The sequence below is a fragment of the Meriones unguiculatus genome, chromosome 14 (assembly GCF_030254825.1).
Source record: "Meriones unguiculatus strain TT.TT164.6M chromosome 14, Bangor_MerUng_6.1, whole genome shotgun sequence".
NCBI lineage: Eukaryota > Metazoa > Chordata > Mammalia > Rodentia > Muridae > Meriones > Meriones unguiculatus.
This window is the reverse complement of record NC_083361.1, coordinates 25,287,326-25,302,548: the sequence shown is the minus strand read 5'-3', so window position 1 is coordinate 25,302,548 and position 15,223 is coordinate 25,287,326. Positions and strand designations below refer to the sequence as shown.

The 15,223-nt window shown below is 46.2% G+C and overlaps 1 protein-coding gene across 4 annotated transcripts in view; it reads left to right on the top strand.

Annotated features, from left to right (window-relative positions):
• Positions 1-15,223, top strand: part of Insc (INSC spindle orientation adaptor protein) — a 104,749-nt gene that overhangs the window by 38,125 nt on the left and 51,401 nt on the right. For all 4 annotated transcript variants that reach the window (XM_060366995.1, XM_021638614.2, XM_060366993.1 and 1 more), the window contains exons 3-5: positions 6,745-7,090; positions 8,127-8,179; positions 9,839-9,962. In XM_060366995.1, the coding sequence (XP_060222978.1) occupies positions 6,745-7,090; positions 8,127-8,179; positions 9,839-9,962 (523 nt within the window). The remainder of the gene's footprint in view (positions 1-6,744; positions 7,091-8,126; positions 8,180-9,838; positions 9,963-15,223) is intronic.

The following is a 15,223-nucleotide window of genomic DNA, read 5'->3' as shown; positions in this document are numbered from 1 at the left end:
CTCATCCAGAAGGCTCCACCAGAAGAGATGAGTCAGTATATGAGGAGAAGGTGTGGGCAAGCGGTCAGGACTGAGAAACTGAAAGGACTTGGGGACAGTGATGAGGAGGAAGGTAGAGGTGAGAGAACTGAGGCCCAGAGCACAAGTGTCAGGTGCAAGGGGTGCGTCGCCCTTAAGACGGGCAACTGGGGGGATGGCATACACAGCGGCCCTTACTCAGGCCTCCCTTCTGCTCACATCATTACAGACTCTCAGACACATACAGAGCTGGGAATTGAACTCAGGACCTCTGGAAGAGCAGGCAGCACTCTTAACCTCTGAGCCATCTCTCCAGCTCTAGGCATGAAGAGTTAGAGACTTGTCTGCCCCAGTGCCACTCAGCAGGGGACCCGAGGTGGCTGAGTGACGAACACAGTGGAAAACTTCAGAAGCAGGAAGTGGCAGCGTTTTCACACCCCACTGAGGCTGTGCTTCACCAGTGCCTGGAGCAGAGGGGTTAGAAGTTAAAAGGCTGGCCACACTGTCAATTATTTATAACTCATTGCATAAATTATTATGCTTAAATTGGCTGCCTGTAAACAGTGTATAGTTTTACCTCATAGAGGCTAGGCCTTTCTAAATTACTCTATGCCTTGTTTTGATGAGAGGGGGAGCAGGGGAGGGATATTCTTTGGTGGATCCAAGAAGCATTCTATTACTCAGAGCAAAAGCCACTGTTTATGCTGCCACAGAAGCCACGGAGGCGCTGGGCTATCTCTTTCCTGAGCTCATACTTATCCTTATTTCATACGCTTCACTAGAGTCATCCTGTCTCCCTGTTAGTTCCTTCCCAGGGCCTTTGCATGGGCCCCTACCTCTGCTGTGAACACCCAGTTCCCATATTTTATCACGGCTAGTCCTCTTGCCTCCTGGGAGTTTGCTCATGGTTTATACCCTCAGGAAGCTCTACCATGGCCACTCATTTAAAATGGCAGTGACCTTGTTGTATCCCACAGGAGCATCTATCCCTCTGATTTCTGCCTCACCTCCTCAGTAGAAATGAGCAGCTCTTAGCAGACCACACAGTTCTCATTTATTCTGTTTTTAACATTTACTTTTCTGCCCATCATACGTCCTCTCCATAAGGAGATTTTTGTTGCTTGTTTTGTTTGCTGCTCCATCCCACTTCCTGGCACATGGCAGGCACTAAGTAAATGATGGTTCCATAGAAGAATGAATGTCCAGATGGGCTCTGTGAGGACATTTGGGACACACATCTGCATATGTGGAACGAAGCTCTGTGGGGGCAGTGAGAGACTGAACATCTTGAGAAGTAGAAACGTAAGGTCTGTCTCTGAGCTCATCATCTGCTTCCAAGTTCCTTTCCTCATCTGTTCTGCTGCTGCAGTCTCAGGTCAGAGTCTAGGCTTTGACTGTTCTCTCAATCATTACCTCTATGAACCAGTGTCGAAGTCTCCATGAATTTATCTTTGCTAGCCTTTGCTTCACTGCTGAGGCTTGAACACAGGGCCTTGGGCATGATAGGCAAGCACCCTGCCTCAGAAGTACACCCCAGCTCTTCCTTAAGCATTTTTTTCCAAAAATATTTATTTTATATGTACGAGTGTTTTGCCTGCATTGAGTGTATGTGCACAGTGCCCACGGCGTTCCGAAGAGGGTCTCAGATCCCGGGAACTGGAGTTACAGAAGGCTGGGAGAGGCCACGTGAACCCAGTGAGTGGAACCTGGGTCCTCTGGAAGAGAAGCCAGTGCTCTCATCCACTGAGCCATCTCTCCAGACCCCTTTCTTAGCCATTCTTGAAGGATTGTTCTCCAAGAACAGCTTTCCTACTGGAGCCCAGGATTCCTCCTCGTCTTCTATTTGAGTCCTTATGGCTAAATATGAAATCCTTGTCTACCACCTCATTTCCTTGAGTATTTCATTGTGACTACCTTTGAAAAAATGGTGGACCCAAAATACTTTATGTTGGCATAGATTTATATTCTTTATCGATAACTTGTACTTTCTTCTGGATGTACAGGGGCCCCTCTACCCATTTCCTCTTTTCTTCCCTTCTTCTCTTGTTCAGTTAGATTTGTTAATCTTTATTTACTTCTCTTTAGACGGTCTTCTGTATTCTCATCTGGCCTTGTACACAGCTGAAGATGACCATGAATTTCTGATTCTTCTGGCTCCACACCCTAGAGGCAGAGAGGGCAGGAGTGCAGCACCTCACCTGTTCAGTATTCTTATTGGGCTAAGCCTGGGATGGATGGCTCTCTTTCCCTGCACTCAGAGTGCTCTTTTAATGTGTCTCTTTAATCTTCTTCCTCCTAAGAAAGTTTCCCTCATGTGCAGTTTTCAGTATTTGTCATTTCTCCCTTCGCATTTCACCTTCTGGGACTTTTCTCCTGTGTGCTATTCCATCATTACCCACATTTAATGTTTGTCGTCCTCTCTTAAATTATTTTATAGCTTTAATTTTTTTTTTATTTTAAGATGTCTCCCTTTTCCATTTGATTCTCAAAAAACATTATTGCGTGCAGATTTGTTGTTATTTTTGTTTCATCTGTTTCTAAGATGAATGTTCTTGTTTCAGTTTTAATTCTTTCCCAAATTAGGTCATCTTCCTTTTGAGAATTTGTGCTTCTCCTTCACGATTTGCATAATATTCTTAAAAAGTAAGCCTATAGTCTCACACACACACACACACACACACACACTCAGTTTTCGTCTAGTTTGCCTATGCTCTTCTCTCATTTTCTCAATAGAGGGATAGTAATGTACTCTCTATTCTTTTAAAGTACCCAGAGGCAGGATGAGATTTAAGTGCTTGGTGCTTGCTGTCATGTGAAATTAGGAGCGGGTGGGCTTTAAGAAGGTCTTCTGAGTTCTTGCTTTGGCCTCTCAGGGTTTCCGACTCCACCCCTCCTTTCACACTGGCACTGTATCTCCTTCCTTTGCCCGTGGTGTCCCTGACACTCACCCTCTTCTTACAGAAAAGCTTCCTGGTGGGTCGGGGTTGAAGGTTCATACTGTTCACTTGACCCAGAGAGCGAAGAGCTGACCTTCCTTGTCCTTTCAGCTGCCATTCTCAAACTGTTCTGTTGTGTTTTCCAGTAAACACCCAGACACCACTACGAGACCTCTCTATCTGTGACCATCATGCCACCTGCTCCTTCCCTAGTTGTCTTCTTACAAGAAGACACCAGCTGCTGGCTTTTCCCAACGCCTCTATGTTTTGAAGTTGCTGGGGAAGTTAGATCTTCTCAGGTTTTACTACTTATTACTATGAAAAATTCTGTCACATAGTTGCTCTGCCAACTTTTTATGTGGGGATTTGGAGAGATGGGAAAACTACGTTACACCATTCCAGAACATTCCTCATCCTGTTTATTTCTAAGTAATAGTGATGACGCATCAGCTGCTGTATTAAAATTTCCCTAGTAATAACTAACACGTATAATATTGTCTGCCCAGTATTGCGTATTTCATAAAAATACATATATTAATATATATCTACATTATATGTGTATATAATAATCACTTCACTTAATGATGCCCAAAAGCTTAGAAATGAGGCGCTATGACCTTTGCTTACTTGCCAACAAGGATGCTAGAGCACAGAGAAGCCATGTAATTTATCCGTGCGTCCATCTGATGTCAGGGCTGGGATTTGAAGCCAGGTAATCTCCATGTTCTTTTGGAGATAGTGGCGCCCACCAGGAGCCACAGTGATGCTCAAAGATACAGAGCCGTGCCTGGTGCTGGTACCTAAAAGACTGAAGGAAATGCTAACAGAGGTGTCCGCTGTGGTACAGAAAGCATGCCCTGAACCAGAAGGGAAGACAGCCACATGAAAAGGACATGCTTGGTGTGGCCCCAGAGGCCACTTGGTCTAAGAGTTCATGGAAGATAGGTTCATTCAGCTCCTCCTGTGATTAATCAGGGCTAGGGCACACCTGAAGTAAGCTCTGGGAGCTCCCAAGACACATGAGGAACTGCCATGACGTGTCATGGTGGCAGGAAAAGAAGTCAGGCTCCATGTGCTCAGCTGGGCTGCAGCAGCAGAGGACTATTGAATCAGGCTGGCCAGGGCTTGCTTGGATAACTGTCACTTCTAAGCCTTTCTTTCAGCTGGTAGAGAATATTTTGTTTATTACTAGTGTCATGTGGGGACAGCCACTTCCCCTGGGAGCTTTAGGCAGTTCCCTTCGGAGAATCACGACTCAGAGGATGGGGCTGCAGTTGCTAAGGGCCCAAGCTTTACCACCCAGAGCAGGGACATTTGTTAAATGTCATACAGAAAAGCTTTCTCTGGCTCTGCTTAACATCTGGTTCAAGTATTTCTATCTGAAAATGAAATCATTATCATTATGTCTTTCTTGGATTTTGGCTACTTTGCCCAAGTCTTAAATGTTTACTACAGAGCAAGGAACATTTATACTCTATCCTTGAAAGTTCAGAACCTATTTCCAGCTCCCATTGTAAGGCTGAGTCTTCATGGCTGCCAGGTGGTCTTGGCTCACTTATATAGTTTCTCATGCCTCCTGTGTATGAATTTACAGGCAAAGAGCGGGCTCCAGAGCCAGGAAATCAAGGTTCAAATCTCAGGGCTATGGCTTTTTTCTTAGGTTTTAGTTTTCTGCCTCTCACTTTCCTCATCTCAACTCGCATAATACCTAATTGAGACTGATTTTCTGGGGAGCAAATAAAATAATTCACATAAAGCACTGGGTGCGGGGCTCTGCCCAATGTGTAGATCGTGTTCAGCAAGTGCTAGTCATTGTGTTTATAGTTATTGTCATGAGTGCTAACTGTCTGTGGGGAAAGCAGCAAAGAGAACGAACACGTTTTCTCTCATGCATTGTGTCAGACCTTTACACTCACTGCTTAACTCATACCTCCATGAGTCCTAAGTGGAACGTTCTATTCATTTTATTTTAAATATGATGACGCCAAAGCTCAAAGAAGTTAAAAAAAATATGAAAAAGACTTGCTTCAAAAGAATTCTGATTTCAAAAGAATCAGAATTCTGGAGATTCTTGTGGAAGAATGACCTAGGAGCTGTACCAATGAGCCCTGTAACTGGAAGCACTTTCCCCCTTTTTCTTTTCAGACAGGGTCCAGCTCTATCACCCAAGTTGGCCTGGAACTCACAACATAGTCTGGGATGTCCTTGAACTTGAAGCAAACCTTCTGCTTCCTGAGTACTGAAATTATCACACGACTGAGTGTTTCTTCCCTTTTAAAAATGTGGCTATGGGGGTATGGTGACCTTGTGAAAATTGATCAGGCTCCACCTTGTATTTTATGTACGTATGTTAACTTTCAATAACAGTCACAGAAAGGGGAAAATGACCAGGAACCTGTCTGTGCCACTTGGGTGATGAGCAGAGCTGGCCCCTTCTATCCTCACATGCCATTCATCCACTGTGCAAGCCTTGTTAACCTGGGATTCATGAGTCCTTTTGATGTTTATAATCCCTAGATACTAGGAGGCCATCCCAGGAAGCTCTGGCTAAAGCTCTTTGGGGGTGGAGGGTGACTGAGGAGGGAGAAGGGACACTAGGATCTAGTTATAGTGGCCTTCAGTTCCCGAGGAGGCAGAAGGCAGAGGCCCAAGGGGCCACCTGAGATTCAACTGCAGGAAGATAGAGGTGCAAATCAGGAGCCTCCACTGGGCAGCAAAGTGAGCGGGTTTGCCTCCAGCTCTCAGCAGTTCCCCCTGTTTCTTCTACTCCGAGTTCTCTGAAGAAGCCCCCACTCCTGCCTCATCAGCCAGGTCCCACCAGCCTTCCTCCCGTGGGGCTCATTACGTATGGCAAGACAGGCAACCATCTCAGTTCGGGTTTTTGGTTGAGGAAGAAGCAAGGAAGCGAACCTCGTTCTGGGAGAAACATTGTTTCAAAAATAACCTTGAGACACCTTTAGATGTACAGAAAGTTGCAGAGATAGTAGATCATGTTCCTCTTGGCTCCACACCCAAGTGCTCCGATTATTCATGATTCCTGTCACCAACCGACATGGATCCATTACTATTTAACTGAACTTCTAGAGTTCCTCAGTTGTCCCAACATGTCACTGTTCTGTTTGAGGATTCCTCCCAGAGCATCATCTTCTATGTTCTCAGCACATCTCCCAAGTCTCCTCGGGCCTGTGTCGGTCCCCTCCATTTCTCTCCTTTTGATGATTTGACAGTTTTAAGGAGTGGGGCCACATTTTTTTTTGTAGCGTGATTCTGTCTTGGCTAGAGGAAAGTTGAAAGGCAGAAGGGAAAATGCTTTCATGCCATCACCCCCGAGGACCCCTTGGAATTTCTATCTCTCCTTTGAACATTTTTCTCTAGATTATCATTTCTGTGTCATTGTCTTTGTTTTATGTTTGTACCCTGCGTATACTCCCCACTCTGTTTCTTTGGGAAATCATTTCCATTGTTACCGACTTTCTGGAAGGCGTTGTTTAAAGAAAATGCACACAATATGCCTATTATAGGTCGGCCACAGTTCATTTCATGCCACCGTTATTTGATACCTTCTGTCAGGAGTCATGGCCTGTCAATCATCGGTCTGGTCACCTGCGCTCAAAGCATTGTGCCTCCATCTTATTATCTGTTGGACAGCGGTAATAAGAAATCGTGGAGGGAACTGGAGAAACCGTGCTGAACTTAAACTAGATGTGTCCTGAACATGGGCGGCCCGGGATGGGAACTCGGGGAGGGGTGGAGAGTCGCCGGTCACCCTGCCGCTCTTCCCTGGTTGCAGGCTGCACTTCATGCAGGTGGACTCCGTCCAGCGCTGGATGGAGGACCTGAAGCTCATGACCGAATGTGAATGCATGTGCGTCCTGCAGGCAAAGCCCATCAGCCTGGAGGAAGACACGCAAGCCGACCTTATCCTAGCAGGTAGTCCTGGCCCCGGAGATCCCCTACAGCTGCTCCTGAAGCGGGGCTGGGTCATCAATACGGAACTGCGAAGGATCGGGCAGAAGCTGGCCCAGGACCGCTGGGCACGCGTGCATAGCATGAGTGTGCGTCTGACGTGCCATGCGCGCTCCATGGTCAGCGAGTACAGCACCGTCAGCAGGACCATCTCCCAGGAAATGGGCCAGGTCAGCCTCGGGACAGGGCTGGTAGGTGCCGGGTGTGGGGATGCCGTCCTGAGTTCTGGAGTCTTTCCTGGTCAGAGGCCATCCCTGTCTTGTAACAAAGCAGAGAAGAATAGTGAGGACACTTAATGAATATATGGTTATGCAAGGCACTTGAGAGGTGTTTCTTTTTTCTTTTTCTTTTCTTTTCTTTCTTTCTTTCTTTCTTTCTTTCTTTCTTTCTTTCTTTCTTTCTTTCTTTCTTTCTTTCTTTCTTTCTTCCTTCCTTCCTTCCTTCCTTCCTTCCTTCCTTTCTTTCTTTCTTTCTTTCTTTCTTTCTTTCTTTCTTTCTTCTTTCCCTTCCTTCTTTCTTTTCCTCCCTCCTTTCCCTCCCTCCCTTTCTTTCCTTCCTTCCCTCCCTCCCTCTCTCCTTCCCTCCCTCCCATTCTTTCCTTCTTTTCCCTCCTTCCTTCCTTCCTTCCTTCCTTCCTTCCTTCCTTCTTTCTTTCTTTCTTTCTTTTTTTCTTTCTTCTTTCCCTTCCTTCCTTCTTTCTTTCCCTCCCTCCCTTTCTTTCCTTCCTTCCTTTCCTTCCTTCTTTCCTTCCCTCCCTCTCTTCCCTCCCTCCCTCCCTCCCTCTCTCCTTCCCTCCCTCCCGATCTTTCCTTCCCTCTCTCCCTTCCTTCCTTCCTTCCTTCCTTCCTTCCTTCCTTCCTTTCTTTCTTTCTTTCTTTCTTTCTTTCTTTCTTTCTTTCCTTTCTTCATCTCTCACCTAAACTTTTTCTTCCTTCGCTGTGCAGGCAGCGAGTGTCTATTCATTCTATGAACCCAGCTTAAATGCCTCTTCCTGCCTGAGGCTTCGCAGATCACACAGCATAACTAACTGCATGCCACCTTTTCTTACTCTCTCAAAGCAGTTGACCTTGGCTTCTTTGGCTTCCCATGTCCCAGGTCACAGTGTGTACCCATTTCTGTGCCTGTTTCTTTCTTCCTCAGGTCCCTGAGTGCCCAGGGCAGGAGCTGGTCCTCAAAGGAATGACACAGATTTTTTTTTTTCTACAGGCGGAGAAGCTGCTCATGGAGAAATGTTCTGAGCTCTCAGCAGTCACAGAGAGGTAAGTGCACCCCAGGCTTTCTGCTTGGCCAGCTGGCCTCCTGGATCTGGACGGACTAGTCTCTTTTCTAGATGTCTGAGCTTCTATTAGGAGGTGGTAGGATGGAGCTTCTTTTCCTGGGCATTCTCAAAAAAATTCAGGGATTATCTCAAGGTCAATGTAGTGATACATGTCTGTAATGGCAACATAGAAGGCAGGAACAGGAGGATTGCTACAAGTTAGCATGGTTTACATAGTGAGTGCCGGGCCAGCAAGGGCTGCTTAGTAAATCAAAAAGTAAAATGGAACAATAAGATTCCCATGAAATTTTCCCAGAATCAGAGCCCAGGGAAAGGGAAAGGTAGAAGAGAGCCTTGGGTATTAGTGGAAAGTTTGAGGTAAGCTGATAATGGGGAAGGGTTTCCGTCAGGCTTGGAGAGCTTCCTTGGACTGCAAAGTGAATGCAGGAGCCCAGATAAGGAGAAAGCTGAACTCACACCTCCACTCATATGCACAGAAACAGAGACGCTCACAGACATGCACTCGCTCTCACATAGCTATGTAAACACACACTCATATGATCACGGGAATCCACCCCCCCCCCCGTCTCACACCATAAATATACAGGAGTTCACACATTCGTGCTCACCCTCTTATGGAAACACCATGAGTGTGTGTTGACATGCCCCTTTACTCTTCATGCCTCAAACCTGGACTTTGGCATCCGTGGGAAGCGGGAGAGTCTTTTTCTTCTCTGGGTAGAATATTCTCAGGCCACAGGGTGGACCTCAATCTACGACCCTCTGCTTTTTCTGCCTGGGAGGAAAACTTTTGAAGCAACTGTTTTTTTCATATTGTGGCAGCAATTCTGTTGTTTTTCTTGTTAAAAATAAGTTTTAAACTGAAATAGAACCAAATCACTTTGCGCATCCTTTTCCTCCTTCAATGGCCTTTTGTGACCCTCCCCTCTCAATTTAACAGTCTCTTTTCTTTTGATTATTTTATTATTACATACATACATACATACATACCTGTGCATATATATATTTGTGCATGCTTATACATATACACATGCACAAATATGTGTAAGTTCAACTTTGTAAGTCCATTTTTGGTGGTGTGTTTATGGTTTCAAGGCTGACCACTCTGGACTGAACAACCGATAAAAAGCAAGGCGGATTCTTCTCCGATTTGTTGCTGGTAGTTCTTTGTCCAGAGGTGGGACACCTCAGACTTTCTCTTTTCAATGTTAGCATGGTCATTGGTATTACCAGTTTTGTTTATGTATAGGTAGCAATTCTTACAAGCTCTGTAGAGAGAGTTCTACCTTCTCTAAAGTTTGCTGCCCCTGAACTCCAGGTACCACTGAGACAGACAACTTGGCTGTTAACGATAGCCCGCTATCCCAGAGAGAACCTAGAGATCTGACTTTGCCACTTTCTGATAATAGAGGTTTCCAATAAGGAATGTGATGAGTCCCATACTTCTCTATAGAACAAAAGGTCAGGGAACAAATCAGGCTGGCAGACTCCATCCCTGATTCTCTTGGGACTGGCGTCTTCCCTCTAGCCCATTCTTCCCACACACCATGCCTTGAGCAAGCCCAGGCTTGCCCTAGCCACAGCTGTGGTTCAACCAAGTACCCCTTCTGGTGGCCCACTCCCTGGTTCTTCCCCTCAGGTGCCTCCAGGTGGAAAACGAGCATGTTCTGAAGTCAATGAAGGCCTGCGTGAGTGAGACCCTGAGCATGCTGGGCCAGCACTTTGGCCAGCTGCTGGAGCTGGCCCTGACACGGGAAGTACAGGTCAGTGTGGACGGGGAGACAGAGTTCACTGTGGGATCACCAGGGAGGGAGCATTGAGTGACTCAGCCAAACTGGGAGAAAATACAAAATGGATTTCACACCAACATCTATGTGGAGACTGTCAGGACTCAGTCAGGGTTTCCAGAATATCTAACCCAGCTCTACAGTTTCCAGGTGTGAGAACTGGGATTCAGAGGAGAAAGATATTTTAGCCAAAGCCACACTGCAAGATGGTGGCAAGGCCTGGCCTATCTTTCAGTACTGTTCCCAATGTCCTGGATCTTCTCTGTTGAGCTACTACTATCTGCAGTGCACACAGTGTGTGTGTGTCGGGGGGGGGGGGAGGGGAGGCAGGGTGTTGTCCTTATCTTGAAGAACATAAGCTACCTGAAGGAGGATAAGCTGATTTTTGAAGTCTAGAAGAGGACTCTGGAAGGGTGTAGACTCTGCCTCTAGGCAGGCTCATCCTTGATCCCAGGAAGAGAGTGTGGCGCATCTGGATTCTACAACATATGCACTAAAAGCGGGTTCACAACAGAGTGTAGGTTGAGGTTCGGAACTCCCCCGTGTTCAGAATTCACCCCTCTTCCCCTGCTTTCTCTGTGAGGTGAAACTCCCCAAGAGTGAAAGTGCAAAGGAGTGAAGAGCAGGTGGAAGGTTTGGGTTAACCGCACATGGGTTCCCTCTCCCTGCTTCGGTATTCTTGAAGTCTCCCAGTACAGCAGGCTCCGTAAGGTTTTCATTAGGAGAGCTATTTACATGTTATTTATAGTTCAGGAATACTGTGCCACATACTTACCATTCTTTCCCACCACTAAATAAAAGCCTTCCACAAATAATAAACGTCTGATTTTCTCCAAAATCGGCCTCTCTGATGGGCTCACAGATTCCTCTCTTCCGTTCCTGTGTGTCTCCTATTTTGCACAGGGCCAGGGCTCTTCTGGCCTGATTCTTCTGCTGGCCCTGCCTTGGCTCATGTTCCTACACCCGTGCCAGTGCAGCTGGCCCTAGGTACTCTCACCTTCTCAGCCACAGGGGGGTCCTTAAAGGCTACCCTTCCTGTCCTTAGAATCTGAAACAAATGGAAGGAGGCTCTCAAGGCTGCATTGGTGCTTTGGGGCCCCTGGGACAAGGGATCTCTGAGGTAGTCACTGTGAGTTACAGAACCAGTGTTAGCAATGGCATGGAGGAGAAAGGGTGTTCAAGCACTTTAGGGTCCATGTCCCTAAACCATCCAAACATGACTGTCCATGTTGCCAAGAAAATCCAGTGATGAACAAAAGTATTGCAGTCTGAAGAGGACCTAAGACCCTGTGGCCCCCTCTCACCAGAGGAATTTCTAAGCAAGGGTACGGTATCTCTTGCTAGCAGGGAGCTGTTGGGTATGGTTTCTCCTGCTTTTAGGTCATAGAGTCATGGGAAAGGCCGGGAGTGTTTGGAGACTTGGACCCTGTATCTGACTTCCTAACAAGCTTCATTCTGCTGGTGCCGCATTCTGATTTGCTTCAGGGTAGAATATGCTCCTGTTCTTCTGGCTGACTGCTGCTCTGTTGGAATGTGTCACTGCCCAGGCCCACGGTGCCTGGCTGCCAGCTGATCTGGATCAGCTACTCTTGTGTTACGGGTGAATCCCTGAGGCTTGCTTCTCAGGGACAGGTGACAAAGTCTGTCCTTGACGTGTCTGCATAGTTGTTTCCTTCCTGAGAACTTTCTTTCTTGGTGCTTTCCTGCTTCCCTCCCAGCACTCCCCATGTTGTCCTCCACGTCTCCTATAAGCCAAGCTTGCCACATTCATACTGTACCGTAGATGATCTTGATCTTAGCAAATTTCCTTGAGGGACAGTGGTGACTTCAGGAACTGGATTGGCTGTAGGCAAGGTTTATTAAACCAGAGAGTCAATGTCGTTCCCTAGGAGGCTAGGGGAACCTATTCTACCAGGAACCTATATTTGGGGTGTCCTGACATAAATAAAATAAAATCTCTTTGTTTGCCTAGGAGCTTCTGTGATGCCCATTCTGCTTTGCAGAGCTTGCTTCCCAAGGACCATTGGATGGCACCAGCCAGACTCAGGGTGGCCTTTCTACCCTGCTTAAGAAAACATTTTCACAGGCATGCTCAGAGATATGTCCTCTTACATTACAATCCTTACTTGTGGTGGGGATTTTACTTGCTGTGTTCATGTGTTTCTAAGGCACACATCTCTTGATGACCTTAACAATATGTGGCAGAGAGGGCCAATTGGTGTATTTCAAATTGGTAGGATCACAGTTTTAAAAGTTAAATGTTTATTTGCTTATGCTTAGATCATAGTTTTTCAAAGCATGCATTTTGGAGACTTATTTTTTTAGCACTATGGAGCCACATTGGCTATTAAGGGAGAATAATCTCTCTAAAATCTCATGTAAATAAATAGTGAAGCAATGTATACAGCAAAGGCAGTAACAATAATAATATAATATTACTCTATATTGTCCAGACTTATCCTGGAATAAAAGTAAATCCAGTTTTGGACCCTCTATTAGTTATTGGCAAATTATCTTAAGGGAAGAAGGTTTATTTTGGCCCATGGTTTAAGGAGGACAAGTCCATTGTGGCAGGCATGGCAGAATTCACAGGGGTAGGAACATGTAGCCTGGACCACCTCACATCTGAGAAGAAGGAAGCAGGGAGCAGAGGATGCTGAGCTCAGCCTTCTTCTTCCTTCCCCTGCTTTTCATCCGTCCTGGGATCCCAGCCTACTGAACAGTACCACCCATCCTTGTAAAGTCTTTCCAAAAACATTCTTGAAGGCATTCTCAGAGGTGTATCTCCCAGGTAATTCCAAATCAAGTCGACAATGACAGTTAATCATCACACATGCTCAGAGAAAGCACCAAGAACAAAGGGAGGTGCGGAAGATGGTTTTGAAGAATACTTGGAGGGGTCAGGGGGTGCTCAGTCTAGAAATGGACATTCCAATCCTATAAAATGTGTTGGAGCCACGAAAGGAAGTGAACAAGGGTCACTGGATTTAAACCCCAGGATACCCCACATGGAGTAGTGGGTCTTCCCAGTGATGAGGTGGCTGCCCTAAGAAAGTTCCATGGCTAAGGTGGGATGGCAATGACGGGATGGTGGCTAGAAGCTGGATAGACTGTCTTATAAGTTCCTTCTCTCTCAATGGGTTATAAGTCTATGAATGTGGGCATTATGGGATGGGGATAGTAGATGAGGCACAGGGTTTGGATCCAAGTCAGAGTTCAAATCGTAAGTGCTGCTAACTCATCATGAAAACTTGGGCAAATCAATCTTCAAGTCCCTTGTTTTCCTTGCTACGAGAGTGTGTTGGATTGGAGTAAATGAAATAACACAGAGCAATTGGCGCTGCTTTCTGGATCAGTATATTACTGACTGGAAATACGCTCTGTTTTAAAAGAACACAGCAATTTCTGCTACAGGAGTGCCCAAATTTCATAGCTCTGTATCGACATTCTCGTAACTACTTGGTAAGGATGCTATTGCTTAGGCTGGTGGTAGATGAAGCATAGGGAAGCCAGCTGTCTGTGGGGGCACACTTCCCCTACCCAAAGCCGTTGTCCTAAAGGACAGCTCCAGCACCTTAGTGGGTCCTTTTGGGATCACAGTCAGCAATCAGTTTGCCTCAGTAGGCTAAGAAGCCGTTTATCATGTCATGGTCATGAAATCATGTATGGATTCCTTGATACTTGGGGCTAAAATTTCCACTCTCAAGATTTTTTTTTTCAGCCATGTCGTCCAGTGCATGTAAAGCGAGGCTGCAGTGAGATTAAAAAGCAACATGGAGATAACCCAAATGCACTTGCCAGAGAAGAAGTAGGCATTTCCAGGCATGTCCCCCATCTTATTTCATAACTCCCTGGGAGCAAGAGCAAATGGAAGACAGACTTCACTTGTAGGGCTTTTCGCAGCCAGGAGGGCTTTCTTCCAGTTTGTTTGCAGGGGTGTGTTCATTAGTCAGGGCTGTTAAAGATTCCCATCGAGAGCCACTTAAGGAAGAAGTTTGTTCTGGCTTTGGGTTTACAGGTGAGCCCAAGTCCTGACAGCAGGAACGTGAGTGAGGTCACAGCCCATCTGCAGACAGGAAACAGAGAGCCAGGAGCCAGCGCTCAGCTAGTGCTCCCCTTTTACTTCTTCTGGGATGCAGGCCCTTAGAGCAGTACTGCTCACGTTCAAGGCCCATTTTCCCAGCTCAGTTGACCTATCTAGAAATGACCCACACGCCCAGAAGTATGTTTCCTAGGTGGTTCTAGACCCTGTCTGAGCTGACTATTATAGGCCGAGTCTGGTTTCCTCCTTGCCTCCAGTCCAGGCTGTCTCTACAGTAATGGGGAGGGGTTTCAGTAAGTATCTGTGTGTGCTGGCTCATCCCAAATATAGCCCAAGTGCCCAGAGAGTTAGTACCTCAGACCCAGTGTTACCTTGCTACTACCTTTCACTCCAAGAAGATTCTCAGCCCTAAGAACAGAAACCCCAAGCATCCTTAGGGCTTCCAGAGGCAATAAATTGCATTACGTTACATTACAGGCAGTACATTGCATCTGAGAAAAAGAGAACACAGTCTTGGATATGGCCTCCACAGTATGCCAGCCAGAGTATTTATTTTAGTTGTCCATAGCCGCGAGCACGTGTAAACATATACCTGCTAGCGGAAGAGAGCCATTGCAGATTAATTATGCTGCTGTATTTACCATATATGGGAGAAAAATGTCCCTGTTCTCACAGAAGGGCATTTGGACATTTTCTCCTTTCTGCAAAGCTGGGGATTTGCAAGTACTTTGCATGCTTGGTGTGCATTGTTTCTCACCCTGCATGGCTGAATCCACTTCATTTCCTGCTCCTTCTGTACAGTGTGCTTTCAGCATCCCTGGCTGCAATGTTGGGGCTCTTTCAGATGGCTTGAACTGGTGATCTTAGAACCGCTTTAGATGAACTGCATTGCTCAGTTTCCCAACAGGTTCCCAGGAGACATGTAAGCACATAGCATTTTAAGTAAATCTATTTCTAGATCTTCAGTTTTCATTCTGGAACTTCCCAGAGGAAATGTATGTTTATCACACATCCCTGATTCCCCTCTCCTCCAAAACCCTGGGGGCTGGGGTGGGGAATCAAGCAAAGGAGAAGGCTTCCTCCAGGAAGGATAAGGCCCTTAGGCCGCCATGATTAGTTCTGTAGATTTTTGCATATTGGTGCTGAGAAGAGCATTAGAAATTGTCTATTTTCCCCAGTGTGGGGTTTTCTGAAT